A 25,946-nucleotide genomic window follows, 5' to 3' on the forward strand; every position below is an offset into this window, starting at 1 on the left:
CAAAGTACCTGAGATGTCGCCCCATGCTGCAGCTACCCAGGCCGTTAGCTGCGATAGCGATGCACATTTGGTGCGGCCTGTTGCCGTTAGCATGTGGTCTCCATCAGTCAACGAGCCCGTGTAATATTTCCGCAGACGATCCTTGAAAGGTTCGTTGATGCAGACATTAAGTGGCTGCAGCTGGCCCATCATGCCGCCCGGAATGACAGGAAGGTCCGTGTTCGCTTGGGCGAGCGCTGCCTTCACGTCTGTCAAGTGCCCACGGTAAGATTTGACGACAAGGAGTGAGTTCTTTGTCAAAGGGCACCTGAACGCTGTCGCCACACAGTCTTATCCCACTATTCCACCATCGCACCCATCATCCACCCGTTCTTATTTGCCTGCACAATGACATTTCTTGGGACAGTTTCTCGAGCAGGCAGTGTCTTGCTTTTAAATATCATATAAGGAGGGACTTTATGTCCATCAGCTGTGCAGCAGAGCATCACAGTTGCGCGCTGCTTCTCGTAGGCCGCACCTTCACCTCCTTGGCATCCTTTTCATTCATGGTGTACGCCACTGGCATATCAAAATACACAGCTGTGTGGTCACCGTTGCCAATTTGCCCAAGGTTGTAGCCTGCCGCTTCTCTCTTTCGTAGCATGTAGTGCTGAAAAGCTATCGCCTTTTCTTCAAAACAGCTTGGGAGCTTCTAGGTGATTGAAGTGCGATGTCGGAGGCTGAAGCCGAAGCGCTTCATGAATTTCTGAAGCCAGCCCCGGCTGGCTTTGAAATGCTTTGGCGTTAGGCCTCGCTCCCTCGAAAGTTCCCTAGCTTTCGCTTGGAGCACTTCTGTTGTCACTGGAAGGGCAGCTGTTCTCTGCATCCAAACAAAGTCGGCCAAAACTGTCTCCACTTTGTGCTGACGGCCTTTCTTTAGTCCGCTAAATGCCATCCTCGTTGTGGTGCACGCAAAAAGCTGCTGTCGTTGTCCCCTACAACGACGGACATTTTTCTTGTCGACGCTGAGGTCCCACCCAGCTTGAAGGTTCGACAGTGCCTCTGCAGCTATCACAACTTTTCGTTTGATAGCGGCACTGTAATGGCATATCCTGCTTGGTGCCATCGCGATACCACCATGCCGCACACCAATACGGCTGACACGACACAGGTCAAAATGGTGACCGTGCTTGTGTACGGTTGGCTACTGGCACGGCTAGTAGGGGCTGCAATACTGAATTTTTTAGATGGCCCTAGCTATGCACCATATTTAGCAGTTTCAATGAAAAGCTGGCGCATTTTTTAATATCCTCGATTCTAAGCCGACCCTAGAGTTGTGAATATTGACACGTGTACTTGTTACCCTTTTATCAAGCGACACGTTTCACTGCCTAACAAGTGTTATCGCACAGCGCAGGACGCGCCTGCATATATCGGAAGTTTCGGAAATGTTATCGATGCTTCCATCCGCTGTCTGTGGCCGAACCTTGTGTAATCTGAGTGCATGTGTGCGCGACGCAAATAATGTGAACTTTGTGGAAGGCACGCGGGTCCCAGCAATTACTCTGGAACATTCGACGACTGATGTATAAAAGCCAATGCGCTTGACCCGCTGATGAGATAGCACCGCTACCGTTGTGCTATAAGTGTAGCCTGTTTTTGTGGGCACAGGTTTGCCCAATAAAGTTACTTTGTATTTCACAGTATTGCTACTGTGTTTTTCAACGTCACCACCACGTGACAGTACGATTATTTGAAAAAAAAAAACTATCGGCCTAGATTCGAATAAGTATGGTAGTTACTTTTCTGTACTCGGGTACTTTTCGTGGGATTTCGTATATATGTATGAGTAATAACATGCGACCTTGACTTGGCACCCCGATGGCCGCGAGTCATCTCCTGTAGGTAGAGGACAATCGCAGTTACATAAAGGTATGCATCCACGCTGAGCTATTCGAAGCCCACCACTATCAAGGCAGCAAGCACCTGAAGATGTAATTATATGAAGGTCTTGATATTTTCGTTAGGAATGTAGACTGCAAGCAAAAAGTGCACCTGTCTTACAGATGTCAAGCACTTCCTCATGTTGGCATTGCGTGGCATGAAGGCTGGAAAGTGTCCAGATGGACTTAGAAAGAGTCGCGCAAGGAATGCAAATTGTGATGGTTTGGCCTTTGCTACTTTTCGTGTGGTCATTCGAACATTTCGCCCTGAGATTTTGTGTGCTTATCGTTAATTTGGCATACCTCACTGCTTTGAAAAGGTGCGATACATGACTTACGTGCTGGTTGTATGGTTTTTATGACAGAATATTGTCCATGTAGACGTAAAAGTGACCAGCAAAAGTTCGAACATTGTTCCTAATTTTTTTTAACCAGGCACACGAACTCTTCCAGCCAAATGAGAAAGCATTATGTTCGTACGCATGAAAAGTCTTATCAAAGCTAAACACAATTCTTTTGTCTACTTGGATAATACTTTGGCATTACACTTTGCGCGTACTTAGGTGAAAGAAGCACTCACATTCTCCACTTTCATTAGTTGTCATACATTCGTGGCATAGCAAATGGAAACACATATGTCTGTTGGTTTGTATGTCGGTACTGTATGCACAACCTGAAAGTACTGTTCTCATCAGGCAGACTTTTTAGAAGTGATGAAACTGGGATGTGGAACGCATTATCATTTTATTGTGCACCATGTGTTCCAGTTCAATTTCGAACCGTACTTCTCACAATACAGTGCACAGGACCTCTTGTGGACTACACTTGTGTCTCACAGCTTGAATGCAAATTCCAGGAAATACATCGCAGGAGCGTCATACATGCAGCATTACGTGGAGTTGAAAGAAGTTGTTTATTGAGCAGACTGTTCAGTTTCCCATAGTGCAGCATAGTAGTACCTCATGTGCTAACTCATTTAACACAAACACTATTGCACTATACAAGGAACGCGACGTCAATAATACAATTCGAGGTGATCCTCCCAGCATTTATCAACAATTTCTCGATTTCTCATTCAGACACCCCATATTTTGCAGCTATGACAGTGGGAATCAGGCAGCAGGTAGCAGTAAATAGTTGGACGTTTAGGCACGAACTTGCTCTTACAAAAATATTCACTCTAGAACTGGTGTAATGGTGCTAGCTGTTCTATAGAACACTCAAACTGCAGTGAATTTCGACATTTTGGTGAAATCTCCAATGTGCATTATATCGAAACTTTAAGTCTTATATTGCAGTTTCACTTACTATGCATATAAGTGCAGTAGTACATGAGTTTTACACAGTAGAGGCCACATTTTCGGAAATATCATGCAATTGGAATAAGCAAATTTGTATGAGAAAAAGATAAAAATGTTATTGAATATGAAAGTTGGAGACAGCAGACGGTTTCGTGCAGTGTTGCCAAGTTCTTCACATTGGCGTTGCGAACCAGTGGCAGCCATGCTTCGTTTGGCCCCATGGCTTTGGCCCTGCTGCTGACAGTGTCGCCTGAATTGGGACTACACTGGCATTGTAAGTGCCGGCGATGGGGAGCGAGTGCTTTGTCTGCCTCTCGCATCGAAGTGTCTCAGAAACTCGAGTTTACTCAGTCTCCAAACCTTAAGGCACCTGAAAACAGTGCACATGATGCCACACCATCTCAGCGCACCCACTCTTTGCACTCACTGCAGATTACTTTTAAACGGTGCACAGGCGGCACATGTGCTCAGCCACATGCACCTACGACTGCGAACGTGCTTAAAATATATAAGCAGTGGGGTCTTCGTGCTAAACAACACGGAGCAGAGTGAGACAAGATGACGGGCGCTAACTTTCAACTCCGTGTTTATTTTATAAAAAAACGTATTTGTAGGCCCACACACCGAACAGGCGCAATCACCGCCCATGAAAACCAGCCGCTTCCAGGAACACAAATTCACTTGTAGTCGGAGCAACTGAAGGGTGAACTGGTGCAGTTATCATTGGTCCTTACTGTCACATCAGCTTCAACAAATCCTTGCTATGACTGCCATTGCTGTATCTAGCCAAATAGCCCAGACAACTATATTTCTAAAACACATGTGCCAACTCCCCCCCCCCCCCCTCTGCGTTCTTGATAGTGTAACCGCACCCCACCCCTTTCCCCGTGATTGCACAGGAAAACGGTGCTATCAAACCACCGTCCTCCTCCACTCGCCATCGTCTCCCATTACTCACTCGCAGCCAAACATTACATCGTGTGAGGCACAAAAATTGCACTCACACATTTCATCGTTAATGACAGTGCTTCACCTCAGTGGTCGTGCAGCGCACAATTTTAGAGGTACATGCGTAAGCAGCTGCATATAGTTCAACCATTCAACCATCTTCATCTGGACAAGCTTGGTATGTTGTCTCGGTATACCTTTGCGGTGAAAGTGACATTTCCTTACGTTGATATCGAGTATAAACACACTTCAGTATATTGAAATTTGAAACACATGTTCGAGGGACAACTCCTAGAAAGGTAAATATTTTGTTCCATTGCTGAATCTGTTACACTGACAATCTCTTATGTGAAGGTGCAAATGTATATTAATGCTATGTTTACTTACACTGTCTGATTAAATTCATTCAGTGTGTAAATTGAAATGCTGTTGTAAGCTAAAGTTTACTTTACGTACTTTCATACACCTCATTTGTGCACTTTCTAATCGCCATGTTGACACTTGATGAATGACGAACCGTTCATCACAAACCATTGTTACAAGTTACCATCCTCAGCTGTCAAGTTTCTTGCCTCTGTTGCAGCCTTCCATAATCGTATCGAAGCAAGTGCAAGTTGTTTATGCTCCCTCATTTTTCTTTTTTTCAGGCAAATATGGAAAGACTGCCTTTCAACTTCGGGACAGCACCTGAGCTCTCTATTCCTGTACCATCGCATCGCTATATACAAGGATCACACAAGTGCCACGACAAGAATACTGAATAAATATGCCATTACATTTCGACTTGCATAAGCTCATAACGTAATGAGAGAAAGTTGATGTAAATTCTGCTGCCGTGACCATATCTGTGGCATGTATGGCACGTTTACTTTCATTGTCATCACTTCTAATTATCTGTGGCACTGCGCTGTTCACAGTATTTTGTGCCACAACTTCTTCTATGCGAGGAATGGTAGGGCTCTGTATAGCTGACATTTCAAAGATGGTACACACGGCATGATGTGTAAAAAATGAGGCATTAGCATGGGCATGACAAACTAGACAAACTGTACATGCAGCAGCCACACCGAATGTTTTAAAAATTAGGTATGTGTCACCGTGTTTGTGTCAATTCAGCAATATATCATCACTGAAATAACCTATACTTGACATGTAACATATTTTATCGCTTTTTTTAGGGCTAATCACTTTCACAAGACTGCATTTTCTTAGTAGGCTACAGTTTCCCATCAAGACGACTTATGTCACCTGGCTGAGTTACGATATAATCTAAACACTACCAGTCTGCGCATAAGTGGCAATTAAAGGTAGTTATTGGACTTTTTTGTGTCTTTGCATGAATATTAACAAATAGAAAGCAAACAATGTTGCATCATCTCAGAGATGTTTTTCTGCATTGTATCATGTGAGCCAATTTAAGTCTATCTGACAAACACATTTATGATTGGTGGTGTCCACTCGCATCAATAAAACATTTTCGTAACTGAGCTTACTAAATGGTCATGTACAGTGGCAACCACAAGTATGCAGACGAATGATGCAGCCCCGGCATGCCGGTTAAAATCAAGTGCTACAGCCTACGTACGTGTACTCAATCCATGCAATGCCTTTCGGCAATGCCACATTGCAGAGCTGTGCAAGGTAGAATTTTCTTGCTTATTTCATAATCTCGTATCCTTTCCTCTTAGGTACCGTTGCCATAACAAACAAAAATTTACTGAACATTTCCCCCACATTCTTTGTGTTATGGGTGTATGTTAGGGTTTCACATCTATGGTGTTTTCGTAAATTCATTACCCTGTTCAGCTTTCTCCATTTCAATATGTATGTATGCTTTGCCAAGTACCTCGGCAAAGTGCTTGTGTCACGCGCAAAGTGTAATATGCTTTGCATATGTCAAAAAAATTAATTCGCGAATTTAACACATTTAATCAATAGTGCACATGCTGATGATTGGTATATTAAAATGGGATAAGAAACAATTGAAACAAAAAACTAAATTGCTCTCAGAAATCCCCGAGATCACATTTATGCAAACCCTTTGACATACATAGGTCTGCGTAGGAATTTCGTGGGGAATCCTGTAGTAAAAGTTAGCCAAGTGAAATTTGTTGGCAGAACAATTGCGATTTGGCAATCGGCCAACTTGAAATTTGGGGGTGGGCTAACTTGACATTTCGCCGTAAGCCAACTAATTTGAGAACACGCCAACTGCAAGTTTATGGGTAAGCCAAATAGAAAGTTGAAGATGGGCCAACATGATTTCGCGGGTGGGCTAACTTGAGGTTTCGTTGTAAGCCAGCATAAATTTGAGGGTCGGCCAACTTTAAATGTATGGGTGGCCCAACTGAAGTTTGGAGGCAGACCAGCTTAAATTTAGAGGTTGCACAACGTGACATTTCAGTGTGAGCCAACCCTAAGTTTGCGGGTAGTCCTACTTGAAATTTACGGGTGGCCTTACTAACATTTCGGGGTGCCCAAACTGAAATTTGAGGGTATGCCAACACATACTTCAACAACTCCAGTGCACTTTCTGCATATGTTGTCATAAGCCCTCTTTTCTGGTGAAAGGGGGCCTATCAATTACTTTCTGCGCATAGTAATATACGTTTTCTTAAAGAACAATCTCTATTTCCCACAATCATAACTTTTTTCGCATAAATTCTGGTCTTGCATGTTGCATTGTCATGTGTAATGCAGTGATCACATACAAATAACTCAATCTAATATACAATATGTGACTGCTGTGCAGTGAATGAGTGCTTCTATGAACCATTGCTTGCCTTCCACTCTCACATTGCGACTGAAAGCATGAGCCTATTGTATGCCTTCCCTGTACATATCTCATGTACTTCCTACTAGACATCTTCACCTGCTTTCAACAATTTCCTTCCACGCCGTGCCAATACCATTTCGTAGAAGTAATATTGCTGGGCCCCCCCCCATCTCCCCCTTTTCAGTCGGATAAAAGTCTGCAAATACTGCACAGGCGACCACGCCAACCTGTGCTCATGTGTTGCATAACTGCAGTCACCTGAGCTCCTGCAAGTGATGTTGACCACGTGAGCTACTGCACAAAGTGGTACTGGGTCGTTTATAGCTTATACTAGTAGTTGCATTTATTCACCTCAAGAAAGCTGGCCAGCTACGGACTGCCACTGCGAAGCTTGCCAAGAGTGACCGTAATGACCCCAAATGGAAATGAAAAAGAGAAAAGGAAACATCTATAGAGTGTTAATGTACAGCCCTTGCGATGGGTAGTTCTACTAATGTTGAATTACCTCTAGCATTGAACAATGAGGACGCTTAAAAAAGATTACGCATGGCAAGCAGCGACTACAAACTTCACTTAAAGTTGGCGCTCGTCCTATGTGTTGTTTCCGTTTGGTCTCGTTCTTCAGTACTGCACAGTTGTTTCAACATGTCTCATAAACTCTCCGAATCTTCTGCATGTCTAAGGTCAATTTCTAGAATTGTGTGGTCACTTCGTGGTACATTCAATGCAGAATGCTTGCATCAGTCAAAGGTGATGCACAGTGGCAGGCAAAATCCCACCCCCCACCCCTAAAAAAAAGCACACTGTGTGAGCAATGATTGCATTTGTGGTTCTAAAAATGGAATGCACTCTGTTGATGGCAGTTCAGCACAAGAGAGTGACAGCATCTAGACCCTAATAATCTCGCTAGGAAGCATACTGTGGCTACCTAGTGGCAGAAATTCAGCAACTCGCAACCAACCAAACATTGCCGCTCGTGGTAGGGACATGTGTTCCATACAAGACTGCACCAGACAGCGATGTACGCAACTTGACATTGCACCAACCCGAGCGATGAGGTGAGTTGCATGGGTGGATGAGGGACCGCACTTTCAGCTGTAGTATTTGAGTATCGGCAGGACTGTTGCTTTGGGGGGCATTTTAACAATGTCGACACCAACTTTTCTTGCCGTCCTATAGTCCCCATGCATTCAAGAATATCGCATGAGTGTACTGTCAGCAGCCGAGATGATGGTCAATGATAACGTTAAAAACAGAAAAGGGCCGTTTCTACACACTCCAGGGTTAATGGTCGCGCTGCTCCTAAGGAAATCAAAGCCACACGTGTAGGCGACCAACCCACACATTTGGAACGCACCAAATGCAAAATGTAACACTTGAAACCATTAACAGTGTATGTCCTTGCACTGTTCCTCAAGGTAACTAGCACAATGAGCAGAGGCAAAGTGATGTGCTGACTTTTCTGTAAGAGAACGTCTCGCAACCACGCAAGAACGTTCTGCAGCAAACATGGCAAGAACAACATCACAGCTCCTTCCAGGTTGAGAACCGTATCGGTAGCTCTCAACACATTTCAGGTCTCCATTGTGTTTGCCAATTGGCGTCGTGGAAATTAGTCTACGTATAGTTCGTACAATTTAGGCATATTCCCTTTGCATGGGGTTGTGACGGATGGTATCTTAATTCCCTTTCCATGAAAACATTAAAGATTTTAGTGAGCACCGGCCAACATGTCTGGCGCATGCTTTGTGGGGGCGCATGCTTGACAATCTGCTCAAGGCTGTTGTCATTTATGGAAAGAGCCTCAAAAGTCTCTGCAAGAGATCTGCCATCGTAGCGGAGACGCTAGTTTCTCTTCCAATACTATCTTATTGTGTAGAGCATTTTTTACAACCGCTGGATCTTCAGTGGCTATACGAGACATATAAGTTCGTACAGACACCGCGCAAAACTGCGAAGGTACTTCATAAGAGATCCCCGCCGCGGTGGCTTAGCGGCTGGGCGATAACGTCCGTGCCCCGTGCGTTGGGGCAGCGCCTGGGGTCACGTATAGGGCGGTCACAACTGATCTGGGGTCCCTCACTACGGCGTGCCTAATAACGAGATCGTGGTGTTGGCACGTAAAACCCCAGAATTGCGACATGAGACACTACGCTGCCTGTATCGTACGTCAAGTTCCTCGTTTGCGCCTTGTCATTGCACGAGCGAGGCGAGTCTATTTCCCATTGGCACAAGCCACTGCCAGCACAGTGTAGCAAAAAGGCAGGACAACGTTGGCATCGTATCCACTTTCATTTGAGAATAGTCTTTACCTCGCGAGGTACGCCGTATACAGTGCCGAATGCACGACTAATTCTTCGTTCCACGACCATGCACGCTGCTCGCGGACGTCGTACAGTTAGGTGTAAACTGCCGCCATGCGAGCCGTTGTGATATTGTTTATACAACAACCCACCTGGTCCTAGGGGCCCAACGAATTTTGCAAAACTTAGCGACAGCACGATAGGGTGACGGAGTCGGCAGCCGCTGGGCGAGATTAGGCCTACTGCTACGTACTATGAACGAACGGAGGGAATTACACTCAACGACGCAACGGTACACACCTGTACTGCTACGCTACCTTAGAAGTGTCTAAAATCCGATAAGCTATGCAGTCGTACGCCCAGCATTAAATATAAGCAACAAATAAACTACATGTGCACAAGAACCGCACAACGACACCAGCGCGTACTCGACCACTTTCAAGCGCCTCCTCGGAAGAAACAGGCTTCTTTTGTGATGGCACACATTCGTTGGAAACAAAATACCAGCGACGATGCAAAATATTGCACAAACCTTTCACACAACGCGTTGCTTATTCCAGAAAGACCGCTTTCACAAACACACCTACCACAGAATCTAAACAGCTGAACGGCCGCCATTTTGTTGTGCATTTTCAATGGGCGACTCTTGAAAAAGCATACAAAGTTTTTGGCAATTTAAGCGACGTCAAGATGCTTTGTAGCACAATTCACGTCTTCCTTGTAAGGCTCTGTCATATTAAATTTTGTTATTTCCCTGTACGCGGTCTTCATACTGCGCACTACTTTCTCGAGCGGCATAAATTGCTACGCGGTCTGCATAGAGTTCTTAAAACAGCTAGAATGTGCCTTGATTTAGTAGCGTAGGCTACGCCATCTGTTGAACAAAAAATTTCAAATCGGAGCAATAATTCAGCTAAAGCTTCCTCTTAAGAAACTCCCATAGACGGTGGCGCCAGATTTCCCTCTAGGTGTTATGGTGAGAAACTCTATGGCCCGGTACTACACTCGTTTACACAAACCTGCACGAAGTGTAGGTAAAAAAAAAAGATAACCCTACTCATCTTAGAGTTTCTCACCACAATATAGTGAGAAACTCTATGCTACTCTTCGAAACTAAAGTGTAGAAAGGCGTAGTTTTCATGCTACACTACAGCTATAAAAATGGCTTAGTGTAGGTGTGGGCAGAACTACACTTTTCTACACCATGTATAAAAAGAAAGAATCTAAACGAAAGTATAGGAAGTGTACTTTTCATGCTACAATACAGCTATAAAAATGGCTTCGTGTAGGTGGGCTGAACTAAACCTTTCCGCACCAAAAAAAGAAAGCGACGTCCTACACGTCGTGTTACCTACAATAGCTACACCATTGGCTACACTCGTGTGTAGCCAGTGTAGGTAAAAAAATAGCCGTAGTGTGTCTCGGTTGTTGATCGCTTGATTGTTGTGGTGTTGTGGTCGTGGTGAAGGTGGTGGGATTGCGCTGGTGTGTCTGTTTGTCAGCACCGGCAAGACGTGGTTTTTTCTGTGCGGCCGCGGCCGACCGCTGTGATCCGTTAACAGCGCGGTCCGAGGCCTGCCGCGATGGACCCATATTCAGGTGACAGCAGCGACAGCCTGCACAGCGGCTCGCTGGAGTGGTCGGGGCCGTTCGTGGAGGAGATCGACCATCGCGAAATCGAGCTGTTCGAGGCAAGTATGCTTGTCGTCGCTAGTCTACCGGTTGGCAGTGTTGACAAGCGTGTGTACCGGCTCGATCGAGCAGGAAAGACTACGTGTCGTGTAGCCATGAGGATCGTTGGTACCTGTCATCATTGCCGTGAAGCCATCCGTCCGTCGACGGCAAAATGACAACTTCTCGGCCGCCTCGGACGCATGTTTCAGTTTGGTGACTGTGTTGTGATGTGCGGTGTCAGGATAATTCCGTCGCATCGATGCGGCTGTTGATGTAGCCTACCCATATTTTGCTGATGGCTAATGCCTGTGCTGTAACACTAGGCTATAATATTTAGAGGAAACAGCAGTATGCTGCGCCGACAGTCGGTTCTCTGCGTGGCATTACCCACCGCTCACTGTTTTGCTGGCCTAATCTATGTCGACATGTAGATTTCAGTCATCCGCTCCAAAACTGCCCATGCCATTCCTGCTCACCATAATTGAATCCGTGGTAACCTGAATTCGACACGAATGATTCGACTGCAGCGATGTCATGGAAACCTTCACAAAGACGTGATGAGAGAGTGCTGGCGACCGCGCTGAATTGGCGCTACTACATTTATTAATAGTCGAACTCATTGTGCACAATCTCGTTAACCTTGAGAATTAACAAGGCGAGCTTTTTTCGTTATGACAGTAAACAGAAACCCACGGAAGCCCTCTATCGGGGCCAAGTGTTTATTTGAAAGTGAAGTGGTCACACTGTTAGAGTTGCGGGAAGGTGCTTGGTAGTTACAACAATCACGAATGTTTGTTTTGTTTTACAAGAACAAAGCTAGAATGTAAACAACATGCTTGGAACTTCATAGTTGTTAAGTTCTTGTGGTAGTCTCTCATGGGGCAGCGGATATTGACAGCTGCTTACTCCTGGAGGTTACGGGAAACATTGGAGGTACAGTCCACAGTGATTGAAATGTGATAGTCAGATGGCGTGACAGTCCGCACTTCTTCACTGGGGTTGAGCGCTGTGTAATCGCTGAGAGACAAAATGAAGTTGTAGTTAATGCTTCACAAAGGCTCCTGCTATCGTGGGATAGAAGAATGCATCGGCTTGACACCCCAGCGCCCACCAGTGGCACAAAGGGGGCACCAGCCATGTACGCGGAGTATCGTGTTTCAGTCACTGAGCACTGTACATATGCCAGACGTGACTCACCCATGGCACTCATTCGCCTGCGTCTCTGACTGCACCAGAGACACAGCTGAGTTGGACCAAGAGCTGGGGAAACCAATGATAATGTATTTGTTTTGGACAGTTTTTCTGCTATCGTATGAGCTGTTTTCTAGTTCATTGCCTATTGAAGGCATTGACTTTCATAGCCTTGATACCATGAAGTATCGTGAAGGTTTATTTGCCCATTGCCTTCTCTCAAGTTCACATGATTGATACCCATGATTGAAAGGATGTTCCACATCCATTGCTGTGGCTGTGAGCAGCACTGGCCATTCCTGTGGACAACTTCCTGTGACAATGAAAGAAAAGAGTTGAAGGCAACATGTGTGCGAGTAAGAGCGCTCCTGAAGAAACTGAAAAAATCCCCACATTTTCATCCATGTCAATTAAGGCTGCGGAAGAAATGACATAAATATTCTATTTACAACAGCTAAATAAGGCAAAATGCACCATTGAGTGTTGGATCTGGCTTATTTTCCTGCTTTTCCACATCTGGGCACATACAGAACAGTCACACGAAGCTGCACTGATTCGATATCCATTCCACAAAACCTAAAATGCTGGCAAATGCTGCCGGGCTACTTGGCACAGAACATGCGTACAAAAATGATGTCCTTGAAGTTCTTCCTTCATTGCCAGAGCAAGTTGTATGTGAGTACAACACTCCCAACCGAGGCTGTTGTTGTACGTATACACAAATACCCAAGAAAGTAATGGGAGGAGGGCTGCTGCAGTGGCTTAATTGGTAAAGCAGGAAATTTTTTAACAGGATGCATCCATAGTGCAAAAGATGCAGGTTCATGTTTTATTAAACATATTTTTTATTGCAATAGCAATTATATGAACACTCCAGGTGCATTTCTGCCATCAGTGTTGCCATTGCCGTGACATTCTGCATAAAGTCCAAGGGTGCTAAAATTGTCATGTGCTGTATGTGCGAGTGAAAGCGTGCAAGGGTGGGCTGGCGATCGTGGCTAAATCTTGCGCACGCAAGGGAGGAAGCATGCTGTCATTCGTCACATGGAAGGTTCTGGGGGCAGGCTAGGGAGGGCAGGGGGGCACATTCTACTCCAGGCAGTTGTGTGCGCCCACCTGGGCCACAGTATCTTGAAAGCCATCTATGAGAGGGACCGAGTCTGCTGCATGCTGTGTTTTCGCGGTTTAATTCACGTTGATAGGAGGGGCAGCGTGAAGGTCAATTCACTTGCTGCAGTTGCTGCGCCGCGCTTCCCTACTCCAGCATTTTGACAGCAAGTTGCTGCGGCCATCGAGTGAGATGTGATCATGTTTGCTTGTGCGTGTGCGACACCATGCTTGTTAATTTAGTTAGTATGCCATTTACAAGTTTATACAGTCGACAAAACTACAATCCCTACTTCATATAGCAGTCCACTAATTTGCTATCAAAATCGATGCTTTGCATTTCGGGCGAAACTGCAACTTATTTCACTTTTTTTGTGTATGTATCCACTTTGTGTACCATGCTTACCCTGTGTGCTTGAGTGTTTTGTGCACTGGGAACTGGTCGGGGAGAGGGACCGGCATTTAGTCAGTCATTCATGCCTTTTTGGCAACCTCTTTGACAGATTCTTTGTATTTACCTTTCAAAATAAACATTCATTCATTCGTTCATTGAAATTAACAAGCGTAGTGTCATGCATGCACAAGCAAATATATACACATCTTACTTGATGACCATGTGAACTCGCTGTCAAAACACTGGATTGAGGAAATGCAGCAGCAGCAATGTGAATTAAGCATCAAAAACACAGCGCACAGGGAGGAAGTGCAGTAGAATGTGTGTGTGTGTCCCCCCCCCCCCTAGCCTTGCGCACGACGAAAGATGTCGCGCTTCTTCCCCGCTTTCCTCTATTGCGTGCATTACTTAGTGTGAGCCGTGATCGCCGGCTCACACTTGCACACTTTCACTCACACATACAGCATATGGCACATGGTGACGGTTTTATTGCCCTTGAACTTCATATGGAACCTCACGGCAATGGCAGAAATGTTCCAGGAGTATCCATAGAATGGCCATCGCAATATAAGGAGCATGACGTGAGACGAAACTGCTGCTGAAAGGTCGCAAAAGAAAACAATCATGACTACATGGGCAGCACTTCTAACTGATATATTTCGAATACAGACCCAAGAATATATACATGGTTGCATGCGCAAGAGGCGTCACTGACACTTGATGGGACAACCAGCATTCAAAGAATATAATGTGGAAGTGAACATCATAAAGTAGTGAACTTGCTTTATACAACATGCTTACACTTTGTAAAAATACCCAACTGTCTACGTTCCCACTTGTTTTACGAAAACATTTTGCACCATGTTACCAAAACTTGCAGCACAATTCAAACCTGAAGTCTTTCAACATGTATGCGGCACATCTTAAATATCAATACATCCATCAATGCTTTTGCTATTTATGCCAAGTCTTGGTGTACACAATTGTGTATAAAGCACCTGAAAGGGTTATGAATTAAATCAGGATTAGTGTCTTTTGTTCTTTATTTGGCAAACACATTTAAGCAGTGGCTTGTCATGTTTCTGACTCTGTAGAGTTGCTCGGTGTGGTCACTACCTGATTGTTTCTTTTCTGCCTAATTACTTGCAGGCATCCTCAGTTGCGATAGATTTGTTCTTGCTGTGCACTAGGGGGGCTTGCAGTGTAGATGTTCTGTGCTTGTAGCAAAGACGTATTATCGCTAGTTGCTCGCTTACTCTGTGGACTATCATGAAACATTCAGCTTCAAACATTTGTGTGTAGTCGGTGCAGTTACCATTACCCACGCTTCGGTGCATTGATTTAAGTGTGTGCCGACTCTTATTCTTGATATGTTGGCAATATAGTGGGCTTATGTTTGTGTGTGAATTGATTGGATGTGTAAAGATAAAGTGGGAGAAACTTACTACGCCACGAAGCAGCGCTACTCCCTTTGTCACTGTGTAACGAGCGGTACTTGCTCTTGCTGACGTTCCATGGTTGAAATCCTTTTTTTAGAGGTTAGTGACCGAATGCTGATAGAAGAGTGAATTTTTTAATCCTCAAGAAAAGCCATCAATCGTGAGAAGCTGGCAACACAGGCAGTCTGCTTATGTTGTAAAGTTCCTATAGATCTGGTCATATTCATTCCATACCTTAATATGCCAGTCACTATTTTAGCAGCCAACTACTGCACACGTCTTCCCTCTACCGTTCCACACTTTTCAGCATGAATGGAGCACAGTGTGTTAACGAACGCCCAGTTGCATTTCCAACAGCTCATCACACAGTAGCAGGGCAGAAGTAATTGTTTCATGTTCATGTGCGTTCGCTGAGGCGCTGAGATTGTGGGGTTCTCACACCCGTGCTCTTGCGTGAAAGGAACGACAACACAGTAGAGCAAACAGTCACAAGGGCATTTATTGCACCTTTCATAAATCAGTGCCTGCTAGCCGAGTTGCTACCCACAAAACATGCTGATGGGGACGCGACAAATCTAGAAGTCCGACTCACCGCGACCGGATAACGAGCGAATATGTTCGTCCCATGCTGGATCCCAACGCCTGGTCGTTCGCGTGTACAGTCACGCGAACGGTGGCGCGCTCGAAGGCGGCCACGCGAGACGGTCTCGCAGAAGCATGGATCCGCCGTGCTCGCCGCCCCCCAAAGACCCAACGTGTTCCCCCCTGGGCCCCAAGTAACCCCGCCGTGAGGCGGCGTTAGCAGCGCAACACTCGCGCCATCTCTCACCCTGTGCTTCAACCACTCCGACTGCCGTGGGCGCCAGGCCACGCGGTGAAGTCGCACTGCAAGAGATGGAGCCATGCGGGAAAACAAGACCTTAGGGGACGCGTGAAAGTCGCGCATCCCCACAAGGTGTGCCGTCGAAAGTGCCATCTCGTTTCTCTAGGGTGAACTGCTCTGCAAAAAGGGTTTTCAAGGGCGATCTATTTTGTTGGCTTGTATGTTTGTACCTAACCGTTTCCCAGCTATATACCTGAGCCACTGGGTAGTCCATGGTCAAATGCGTAGTGCATGGGGCTACTGTGCTGAGGGAACAGGGTTCGAAACCAACCGTTGGATAAACTTAGGTCACTGAGTATGTGGCAATGTTTACATATGTGCCGCTCTTCAACGTACCTCTTTCACGCCGACATGAGTCGCTGTAGATGCGGGACTTTGTAGGGACCGCTGTTCAAAGAAACTCTTTGATGCCGACTTGCAGAACTCGGTATATGCCGTTCAATCTGTGCTGGTCATTAATGAACCTCTCTGATGCCAACTTGGGTAAATAGGTATGTGTCACTGAGAATGTGCTGCCTCTACAATGGCGAAAAAGATCCCTTAAATTTCGATGATACTAAGCAGAATCAAATCCAAGTCACAAGGACTCCTCCAGGGCAGCAACCCGATGCATTAGCAGGCTGCACCACAAATGCACTGGGCATGTGTCACACTTCGATGAACCTCTCGCCAACTTGGGTCACTGAGTGTGCGGCAAGCAAGGGAACAATTCTGAGTGTTTTCAGGCACTGGGGCACGACGCTTCTCATCTTGGAGGACGTGCGGATTTCTCAGCAGTGCCACTAGACGGCACAGCAGTCTTGCTGCAGTACACGCCTCATACATAACTCGTTGCGACTGTGGCAATACGTTATGTCACTATATTGATTCAGTGCTAACACATTACCTTAGACAGTCATCGTGACATGGGTTCAGCCACAATTTTTCATTCTCTTAAAAACTTGAAATTGGAGTAAAGACAAGGGGTGAAGAAAGTAAAACAGAACACTAGCACTCGCAACATGAGTGCAGATGTCATGCGCCACTTTCTTCGTCCCTCATCTTTACTGTGCTTCAAGCTTCTTGCGAGAATGCCCTCATTGAGCAGTTGCATCTTGAAACTTGCGCTGTCATTAAGAGTACTGCATGATTTCAGAATTGTAAGAAAATATGATAGATTTATTTTTTTTTGTCAGTACGATACATAAAACACAGATGGAGTAGAAAAACACATCCAGAGCTCCTGTAGTTTTGTAGTCTCCTGGGACCTACAAACAGGAAGCGAATGGCGGTTAGTGCAATTCTGGCAAAAACTAGCAGCTAACCTCATACAAAGGGCGTGTTAATTAGCCATAATGTCAAAACATAATGCTCAGAAAACAAAACTGGGTGGTAGGACGGGGAACAAGCAATCCGGAGAAGCAGACCATTGCAACAAGTGCAGTTGCTAGCCTTGTTGCACTAATACTGTCATTCTTGCCTGCAGCCATAATCAGCTTAACAGAGAAATCATAAAGGTTTTTCATATTTCAAGGTGATTGTATAACCAACCATTGATATCTCTGACACGTGAAGAAGTTGAATATCTGCTACATTCTTGTGTGTCTTAATGTTGTAGAGCATGTGACTGTATGAATTCCTGTTTTTATTGCCCCTGCTTGTGCCCCTTTTATTTCTTTTCTTGTCTTCTGCTTTTTGTTTTGACATGCCGTTTATGTTATCTGTCTTCCAGGTGGCACGCTTGAAAGGCTTACATTTTGCTTTTCTTGAATAAACGGCAGTTGAAAGTCGGCACACTGTCCCGTTGTTTCTTCCCGCTCTCTGTGTCCCTAGTGCTGTTTTATAATTATGTCTCCACACCAGCCCACCCAGCTGTCACTACTTTTACAATCCGAAGAAAGATCACTAACAGCAGTTTAGAAAAAAAAGATTAGAGAAAAAAGAAACATCATACATTTTATACTTATACTTACATACCCATTAAACAATACTCTGAATTTGGTAATTTTCTCATAAAGTATTTCTTGGCTTTCACTTGAAGGATTGAAGTATGCAAGATGGGATCGAATCCCACTATGGTATGCCTGAAATTGTGACACTAAATTTTCCATAATTACTTCGAACTTTAGGAAGGAGTAGATTGTGATGTGCTGAAAACCTTGTATTGTTAACATTACTGAAGCTAGTTTAGGGAGGAGGCATGAGCACAAGGCAAAGAGCAACCTTCTTTTCTAGCTCAAAGTCTTAACAGGCTAGGTTAAATCAAAGCTCAGGTTTTCTGGGAGCCACTGATTGATTTCCTGATTGTACAATACTCAGTGAACATTATCATTAGACCCATGTCACATGATTGAATATTATGGCATTGAGTGCTCATTTCCTAACTGCAAATGTGATCTGCATATGTAGATGTAATGGCACAAAATCTTAATGCCATTAGCGACGAAGTAAACTCTGACATCTCAAAACAGATACACAGCAAAATCAGTGGGAATTTCTGCAAAAATAACTGCTTTCTTTCACATGAAGACCATGAAGGTTGGTACAGTTGCCAACTTGTCATTCTTGAATGGGGCATTGTTTCGTTTGCACTCCTCAGCTATAGATAGCCCTTCTTTTTGAATACCGCAATTAAAAGCAAACCTGCTGCATTGACTATCATTTACAATCACTGGAACATAAATATTTAAACAGAATCGCCTGTCTGCTTTGGCTAATCAATTGTGAAGGCAAAAATTTAGGCAGGTGTTACACACTGTTGTGACACCAGAAGGCGGAAAGCTGCGCCCTGTATGCTTCAGGTCCAAGTGGAAGGAAGGAAGGGTGAGCCGAGAAGGATGGTGGTTTGATAAGTGCCATCTTCCTGTGCACATAAATGGTGTGTGTGTGGGTGGGGGGGAGGCAGATTGGCACACAATTTCTCTTCTAGCACAGCTGTTGATGCACAGGGATGCCAGTGAGACTTAGCACTGAAGCTGCCCCCGCTCCCTGTTTTAGAAGTAATCTGCCACGTGTGCTAAGAGTGGGCACTCTGAGAGAGTGTGGGATCATGTGCACTGTCTTCCTTCGCATTTATTACTGGAGGTTGTGCAATCACGAGTTTCTGAGACACATCAAATGAGAGGCACATAAAGCGTTCGCTCCCCACTGCTGTGTAGATATCGTCGACAAGGAATGAAACTGTATCTTACGTTGCAGGTGCTCAAATTTTAAAAAATGAATTTCCTTTTTTGATTGCCCGATAATTCAGAAAATCTTGCAGCTCCTTTCGTGTAAGGAAGATTATTTGGTGACTGTACTTATTTGCATAAAAGGTTGAATTTCAATCTAATGAAATTTCAGTTTAATGAAGCAAATTGCCGATTTTACCGGCTTTGTTCTATTGAGCTTTAACTGTGTACACAGAACTTACATTAGGTTTTAGGGTGCCGGGCCTCATGGACGCCTCACGCACTTGGCATGCTCCCCTTATTGCAGTCGGTGCATGCATGCCACTTGCATGTGTGCGTATAATTACGAGGCCTCTGGGGTTTGGGGAAAAAAACACGTTGGGCGCCAGAATGTGAGTACAGCTTGTTGTCCCCCTCTGTAGTGGGAAGCACAACAGATCAGAGCTACAAACCACTTAACACATTTTACTTGCATACCATGAGATGCCACACAGCCGGCCACACATCAACAACAACCTCCGGAGGCATGCAGGCTTCCTACATATGCGCACACGCCAGTGGCATGTATGCATCGACAGTTATTAGGAGAGCAAGCCGAGTGCGCAAGACGTCCACGTAGGCGGCAGCCTACACGGTGAAAATGATTAAAAATTTGTTTTATGCTGTACTCTTCTTTTTGCCTCCTTATCTACTTCTATAACATGGCTGCTGCTCAGTTAATTATTCAAGTTTATGATGGGTCTATTCTATTAATACTCACACAACTTATGTAATTCCCTGCAAAGGGCCTCTAAGGGTAAAATCATGATGACGAACTTGAGGCATTAGCAATGCGATAACCGCTCTCCGTCTCTGCTGCTGCCCTCTGCAGGTTGTGGGCAAAGGGACCTTTGGGCTTGTGCGCAAGGGTCGCTGGCGAAACCAGGATGTGGCCGTCAAGTCCATTGCCTCGGACCACGAGAAGCGCGCATTCCTCGTTGAGGTACGTGTGACCGATGAGTTGTGTCAAGATGCAGGCATCCATCACTGATTGCAATGGAAGAGTTGACAATTTCATCATTATGCACCTTCTTTCAGTATTGTGTTTTCAGCACTGCTTCAGCCATCAAGTGCATTATGTAAGAACAGATGTGTGTTTGTATATACTGCAAATGATTGAACTGCCTCTGTTGCTATTCCTGACAGATAGTGTTTATCCTATGATGGAGGTGCACATGCAGCCTGCAGGTTTTAAATAGGCTTCACGATCATCCTCAATTCATTTTTCAGTGGCTTGTGATAAACTGAGACAATAAAAGTAACTTACTGGCAGGGCTACAACTAACAGCAGAGGGCCCACAATCTGTTTTGGGCGTGCCTGACTGTACCTGGTCCTTGTCTCTTTCACTGTCCAAATCTGGCCTTGAAGAGTGCAGATGCACGTGTTCGAAGTTGTAGAACTGCGGCCCATGCTTCTTGATGTCAAAGGACGAGACTTGGAAAGCATGAAGGTAGGGAAACGCTGATATGATAAAGGAAAATATTAAGTCAAGCTGAAGTGATACTGCTCAAAAATGTCTAAGGTGGTAAGCGATAAATTTAAGTAAATGTAGGACACCATTGCAGACTTTACTAGGGCATTCTAGTACTAGTCCTACGACATCATAATGCCTCATTATAATTGTCACCAGCACTTGGCCACTAATTAATAAAATCTCATTGCATTGCATTATAAGAGGAAAGAAAATGCTACTTGCCCACTTCTATGCAATTCTTCGAAAATATAACTAATTGACAACGATGCGGGTGGTTGAAAGGTATAGTTTTCAATCTCCTTAACTAAGTCATTTCCTGGCACCAAACAAGCGCTGTGAGGTTTCTGGAATGGCATTTCAAAGTCCACATTGACCTAATAATTGTCTTTATTGTCCCCTATGTATTAGACTAATGTTGGTTTTTCAAATTCCAAATCTTGCATCGTTGGCATGGGGGATGTCACGGCACAGAGCAAAATTTCCTAACATCGTGTAGCAATAAGGGTAGGTATGTCGATAATAAACAAAAGTACTGCACACATTTCTTCTGGCTCGCGTGTGACAGCTACAGTGATTGCATGTACAAAGCAAGTGGCGTCATGCCATCATAATGCGCATCCACCTCATGGTTGCTGAAACCAGTACAGGAACAACACCCTAAAGAAAAGATTGCTACGTGAGGGGCATATACTGTCCTCAAACATTATTTGTCATCTCTCTTCCTTTCTTTAATGCTGAGCATCTGATACTTCCAGGTCACAAACGCCCAAACCCACAGAGTTTCTAAATAAATACCATAGAGGGAAATGTGGCGCTAGTGTCTACGGGGGCTCTCATGAGCGTTGCCTCAACCTACATGGGAATGAAGGGAAGTACAGGCTTCGGATTGACTTCGATCTTTAGACGATGCCGTCGCTTTCTCGTCAGGGCTTCGACACCACACTGTGACACAAACATCGTCCCAGTCCCTGGCCCAGCGCACTATCGCCACTTCGAGCAACATAACAAAGGCAGAGAGCTTTGCGTTGCACTGTCCCACTGCAGGTTATAGCAATTGCGCTTGAAGCAAAACCAAAACTGCCAAAAAATACTTGTAGACTAGTTTTCCAGTCAACAGAATGCCAATCCAAAGCCTGTGCTTCCTATCATTCCCATGATGGTTGAACGATCGCAGCACCAGATTTCCCTCTAGGTATACTAATATGAAACTCTATGCCCAAACCTGTTATTGGCGTGACATAGCATTTTTGACAGGACATTAGCCAGTGCCAAGTTTTCAAGAAAGGAAACAGAGGCCAGACAGATGACGATAATTTTTTGGGGACAATGTAAACTTCTCTTTCACTGAAGTATCACAGTAAATTCTTTAAAAAGTTTTCACCCTTTGGGGCTTTTCTCGTCCCACAGAAAATAATCATCTTGCCCGCATTTCCTTTCTTTAAAGCTGCGCGCTTGGCAATTCCAGCTCACAAATAGCATGCACGCTATCAGTGTTACAGAGTGTTCTCAACAGGAAAGTAGCGAGAGCAGAATTTTCAAGAAAGGAAACGGAACCAAGGCAGATGACGATCATTGCTTCGGGACAAGATAAGCCCCAAGGTTGCAAACATTTTGAGAGCGCAGATTATTGAGGTGTCTCCTGAGCTTGCAGCTATGCACCATGGTTATGTGCACGTAAACCTGCAGTAGCATAGAAAAATGTTAAATAGAAAATGGCATGTCCGTACACCTTCCACATCACAATTGAACTACTGCAGTGAAATGGCATTTATTCAGTATTTAGTATTTATTTATACAGTTGTTCACCTGTTTCTCTCCACTACACATTCCCCTCTCATGGTGCAGGTGCGGCAGCTGTCGCGAGTGGATCACCCCAACATAGTCAAGCTGTACGGGGCTAGGGTGCGAACACCGGTGAGTCAAAGGATTGATGGGCTGCGGTGACTCTGTACTGGCCTTTCAGGCATTGAGTTACAACACATTATCGTTGTGCCTGTCTTTCCATCGCTTCTCGCTCTCTGGCACTTCTTTCAGGCCTCAACCTTGAATGGTTGCCACAAGCACACTGTGGAATGATGGAAATGTAAAACAGGAGTAACAGGCATGGCATTGCTATCGCTGCTGCCTCAGCTGAGAGGAAACACTGCGTCGAGGGATAGGGGAAAATAAACATGATGCTCTTTATACCTCTGTTATTATTAGGTTCCTTTTGACATTGACCTCAGAAATTCTTTTTGCAGTGTAAGCAAATATATGGCATGACAAAAAAATGCCTTCTTTGGACTTTCAAATCAGTTTTGTAAGGGCCTCAGATCACATCTGGCGCCTCAAGTTTGTTTTGGACTGTGCTTAAGCCTAAAAACTAAATAAAGGGACAAATCTCATGTACTGTCCACAACTTCTTCGTGCAGTTGTGATGAAACAGTGCCTGTCTTTGTTGTTTCCTTGTATTTTTTTGTGAAGGTTTTGTTAAGATGAAATTTCATGTGTTGCTCCTGCATAGGGAAAGTTTATCAAACTTTCGCAGTCATCTAGTCAAAAAGTTGTATACAGTAGAACCTCGTTCGTACGTGTTGGAAAAAAATTCGAGAAAAAACACACTCATCGGGAAAACTAATGATACGAAATGACTAAGAAATTTGACATGCTCGACTGTAGTTGACATCTAGGTAATGTGAAGGGTTGCACAAATGGGTGCGACATGAGGCGTGAGATGCCAACGGGCATCGAGCCGGTGTGGCTCAGGCGGCCCAAGACGTGTGCTGTTTTCCTATTGCATAGTATTTTGAGACAGCGACGGGAAACTGAAACAAAATCGAGCTGGTGAGTGATGCCGGATGCCACAGGAGCGAAATGACACTCACATTGCGCCACCTGACGGTGACGGTGCTTATGGCGGTGCTCATAGGTGATGGTGCTTATCATTATAGGCTTGACGGCAATAGCTGTGACGGTGGCATGCAGCGACCCGGGAGGAGATTTGCTGGTACCGGAATAAGAAACTGAGTACATGCTAGCGTTTTCACGTGAGAAGGGCGGGCGAGTGTTGCGGGGAAGCTGATGCGGCGGGCGGCTACCGTTCCCGATCGTGCACGCCTTGCACCTTTTCTTGTGTGCACGGATTCTGGTGGCCGGAAAACATACCATACGATCGCAGTCTGCACTAGGGAACAGCGGCGTGTTTGGGTTATCGCCTATTAAAAGCAGGTAGTACTTTTCCTATGGCACTACACCCAACACACTGTAGGGTGAGTCCAGATAAGAACGAACAGGTGGTCCTGGTCACCATTCCCGATTTTAATGAAACTTACTTTAGGCGCAGGTATTGGGCCCAGAACAATGATTCTGAACATAGTGTTGTGAAAAAAAATTTTGTTCGCCTGAAATAATGGGCGCAAATTTCGGCCGCCGAAAACACTTTCCGCCAGTTCTGCGATTTTTGAAATTTGAGTGCCCATAAAGAAACAGTGGTGCACTTCTCGGTCACAATATTTATTCCCACAAAGAACAAAAGAACAAGTTAAATGCTACCTTACGAGTATTTTATTAAGGTTGGCTACGAAAGGAATTTTGAGAAAAAGAATTGCAAACATGGTAAACAGACCGAAATGCCTGTAATTCAGGATTTTATCGTTCTAGACTAAATAAAGCGAGGATATTAAAACTTGGTGCACATGAACTTAGAAGGTTTCACATTCTTTCAAAATAATTTTCATTGCTTTGCCAAGCACAGTTATACTTAAAAAGAGCACTTAAACAAAAGTGGTTTGCCAAGAACATCAAAATTTGAAAATAGTTTTCTGAAAAAGGCCATTTCTAATCTTATTGAAAATCACTCTGGTTGAAGTCAAAGACGTTGTCTACTACTGTGTGTAAAAAATGCTGCAATATTCGAGTACCGAACAAGTTACAATGCGTCAGATATGACTGTACTCAGTCTACTGGCCGTAACGTGGATTTCGTGCGTTTTGATTTGTTGAACTATGCAAGAACTCATTCAACGTAATATTCATTGTTCAGATGTAACGCTGCCAACAAGTGATGCTGTTCTGTGTGGGTTACAACCTTTTTTAACCATACAATTGCACGTGTTGTATGCCAATGTGGCCGAGGCAGAAGGCTGACGGTACTGTTGCCATGGGGGTTATATTTTATTAATCTGGTCTTGCACCTTTTCAAAAACATGCGACATTCGATTTCACTGCTGAAGAAGTTGCTTATCCGAAGCAACTGTCCTTGCCACGAGCGACTGCAGTTTGGAGTTACGGGTCAGCTTTCACTCCCACATATGCCATGACTGAATACCAGGCGTTGAAGGAACCGCAACCCATTCTTTTGCTTTCAATCACCCGAAAGATTCAATGTCAGCTTTTGGAGTGTAAATTAATGCAACCTTTGGTAGCTTAGGGGTCAGAACTTGCACCGTATTTGAAGCAGAGTTGATGCCAGATGAGGTGGGATTTCGAAGGTTGTGTAGTGTCGCCTGGTGCTTCGCAATGCCTCTGATTCCGTCTCGGGCATTTTCCTCGTGTCCAGTAGTGCAAAATAATCACTTCGCTGATGCATAACAGTTGTTTTTCAATTCATGAATTTGAAATTTGTTCATGAGATGAGCAGAAGCACCGTCACCGAGACAAGTAATATGAGCGTACACTGCGATGTGCTCTTCAAGCCATTCGTGCACCTTAGCCACTGCTTAGCATGCATGGGCCGAGTCATGGCACATTTCGTTGCGTACGACAGCAAAACTGTGTGCCCCTTTCTGGGTCGTGGCCACACAGGTAAATATGGTGACTTGACTTTTACTCCAGTGATGAGACTGAATTTCGTCTGGTAACATGACTGTCCAGTTCTCTGAAAGATTGAAATGCAGAACACTTGCTTTCTGCATAGACTTCTTTTCTTTACTGATTGCTTTGTCTTGAATGCGCCTGATGTAGTTGTGGCTTATCCATTTCTTTAGGCATGTCTGAAGGTACTCCAACAATACACTCGGGGTTGACTCTTTCTTTATCAAGTCACCTTTCTCTCAACCGCATATAATATTTCTTCATCTTGAGGAACTCTAACGTCAGTCAGTGGGAGAGCTCCGACTGTCGGACACACTGGACACTCTCCAAGTTCACACTTAAAGGAAAAGGGACTGCACAGGGAAAGGTCGCGAAAGTCTTTGGGCCTTTTCTTCTGACCGGAGCTCTTTTCCAGCGCACATACTGCCAATTTCTTGTCGGCACAATAAACACAGATGCCTATTTGCTGTGTCGGCATAGGCGTGAGCCATTTCGGCCACAAGGAGTAGAACCTAGTCCAACCGATTGCAGTGTCAGGCTGAGCTTCCTTAAACG

The 25,946-nt window shown here is 44.8% G+C and overlaps 1 protein-coding gene across 2 annotated transcripts in view; it reads left to right on the forward strand.

Annotated features, from left to right (window-relative positions):
* Positions 1–10,524: 10,524 nt before the first annotated feature.
* The window catches only part of LOC142584747 (mitogen-activated protein kinase kinase kinase 7-like), a 133,856-nt gene continuing 118,434 nt past the window's right edge, over positions 10,525–25,946 (forward strand). The window contains exons 1-3 of one of the 2 annotated variants that reach the window (XM_075694975.1): positions 10,525–10,941; positions 19,959–20,069; positions 22,447–22,515. In XM_075694975.1, the coding sequence (XP_075551090.1) occupies positions 10,834–10,941; positions 19,959–20,069; positions 22,447–22,515 (288 nt within the window). In that variant the 5' untranslated portion in view covers positions 10,525–10,833. The remainder of the gene's footprint in view (positions 10,942–19,958; positions 20,070–22,446; positions 22,516–25,946) is intronic. The other variant, XM_075694976.1, reaches the window with a different exon arrangement.

This window comes from Dermacentor variabilis, chromosome 6, assembly GCF_050947875.1.
Source record: "Dermacentor variabilis isolate Ectoservices chromosome 6, ASM5094787v1, whole genome shotgun sequence".
NCBI classification, from domain to species: Eukaryota; Metazoa; Arthropoda; class Arachnida; order Ixodida; family Ixodidae; genus Dermacentor; species Dermacentor variabilis.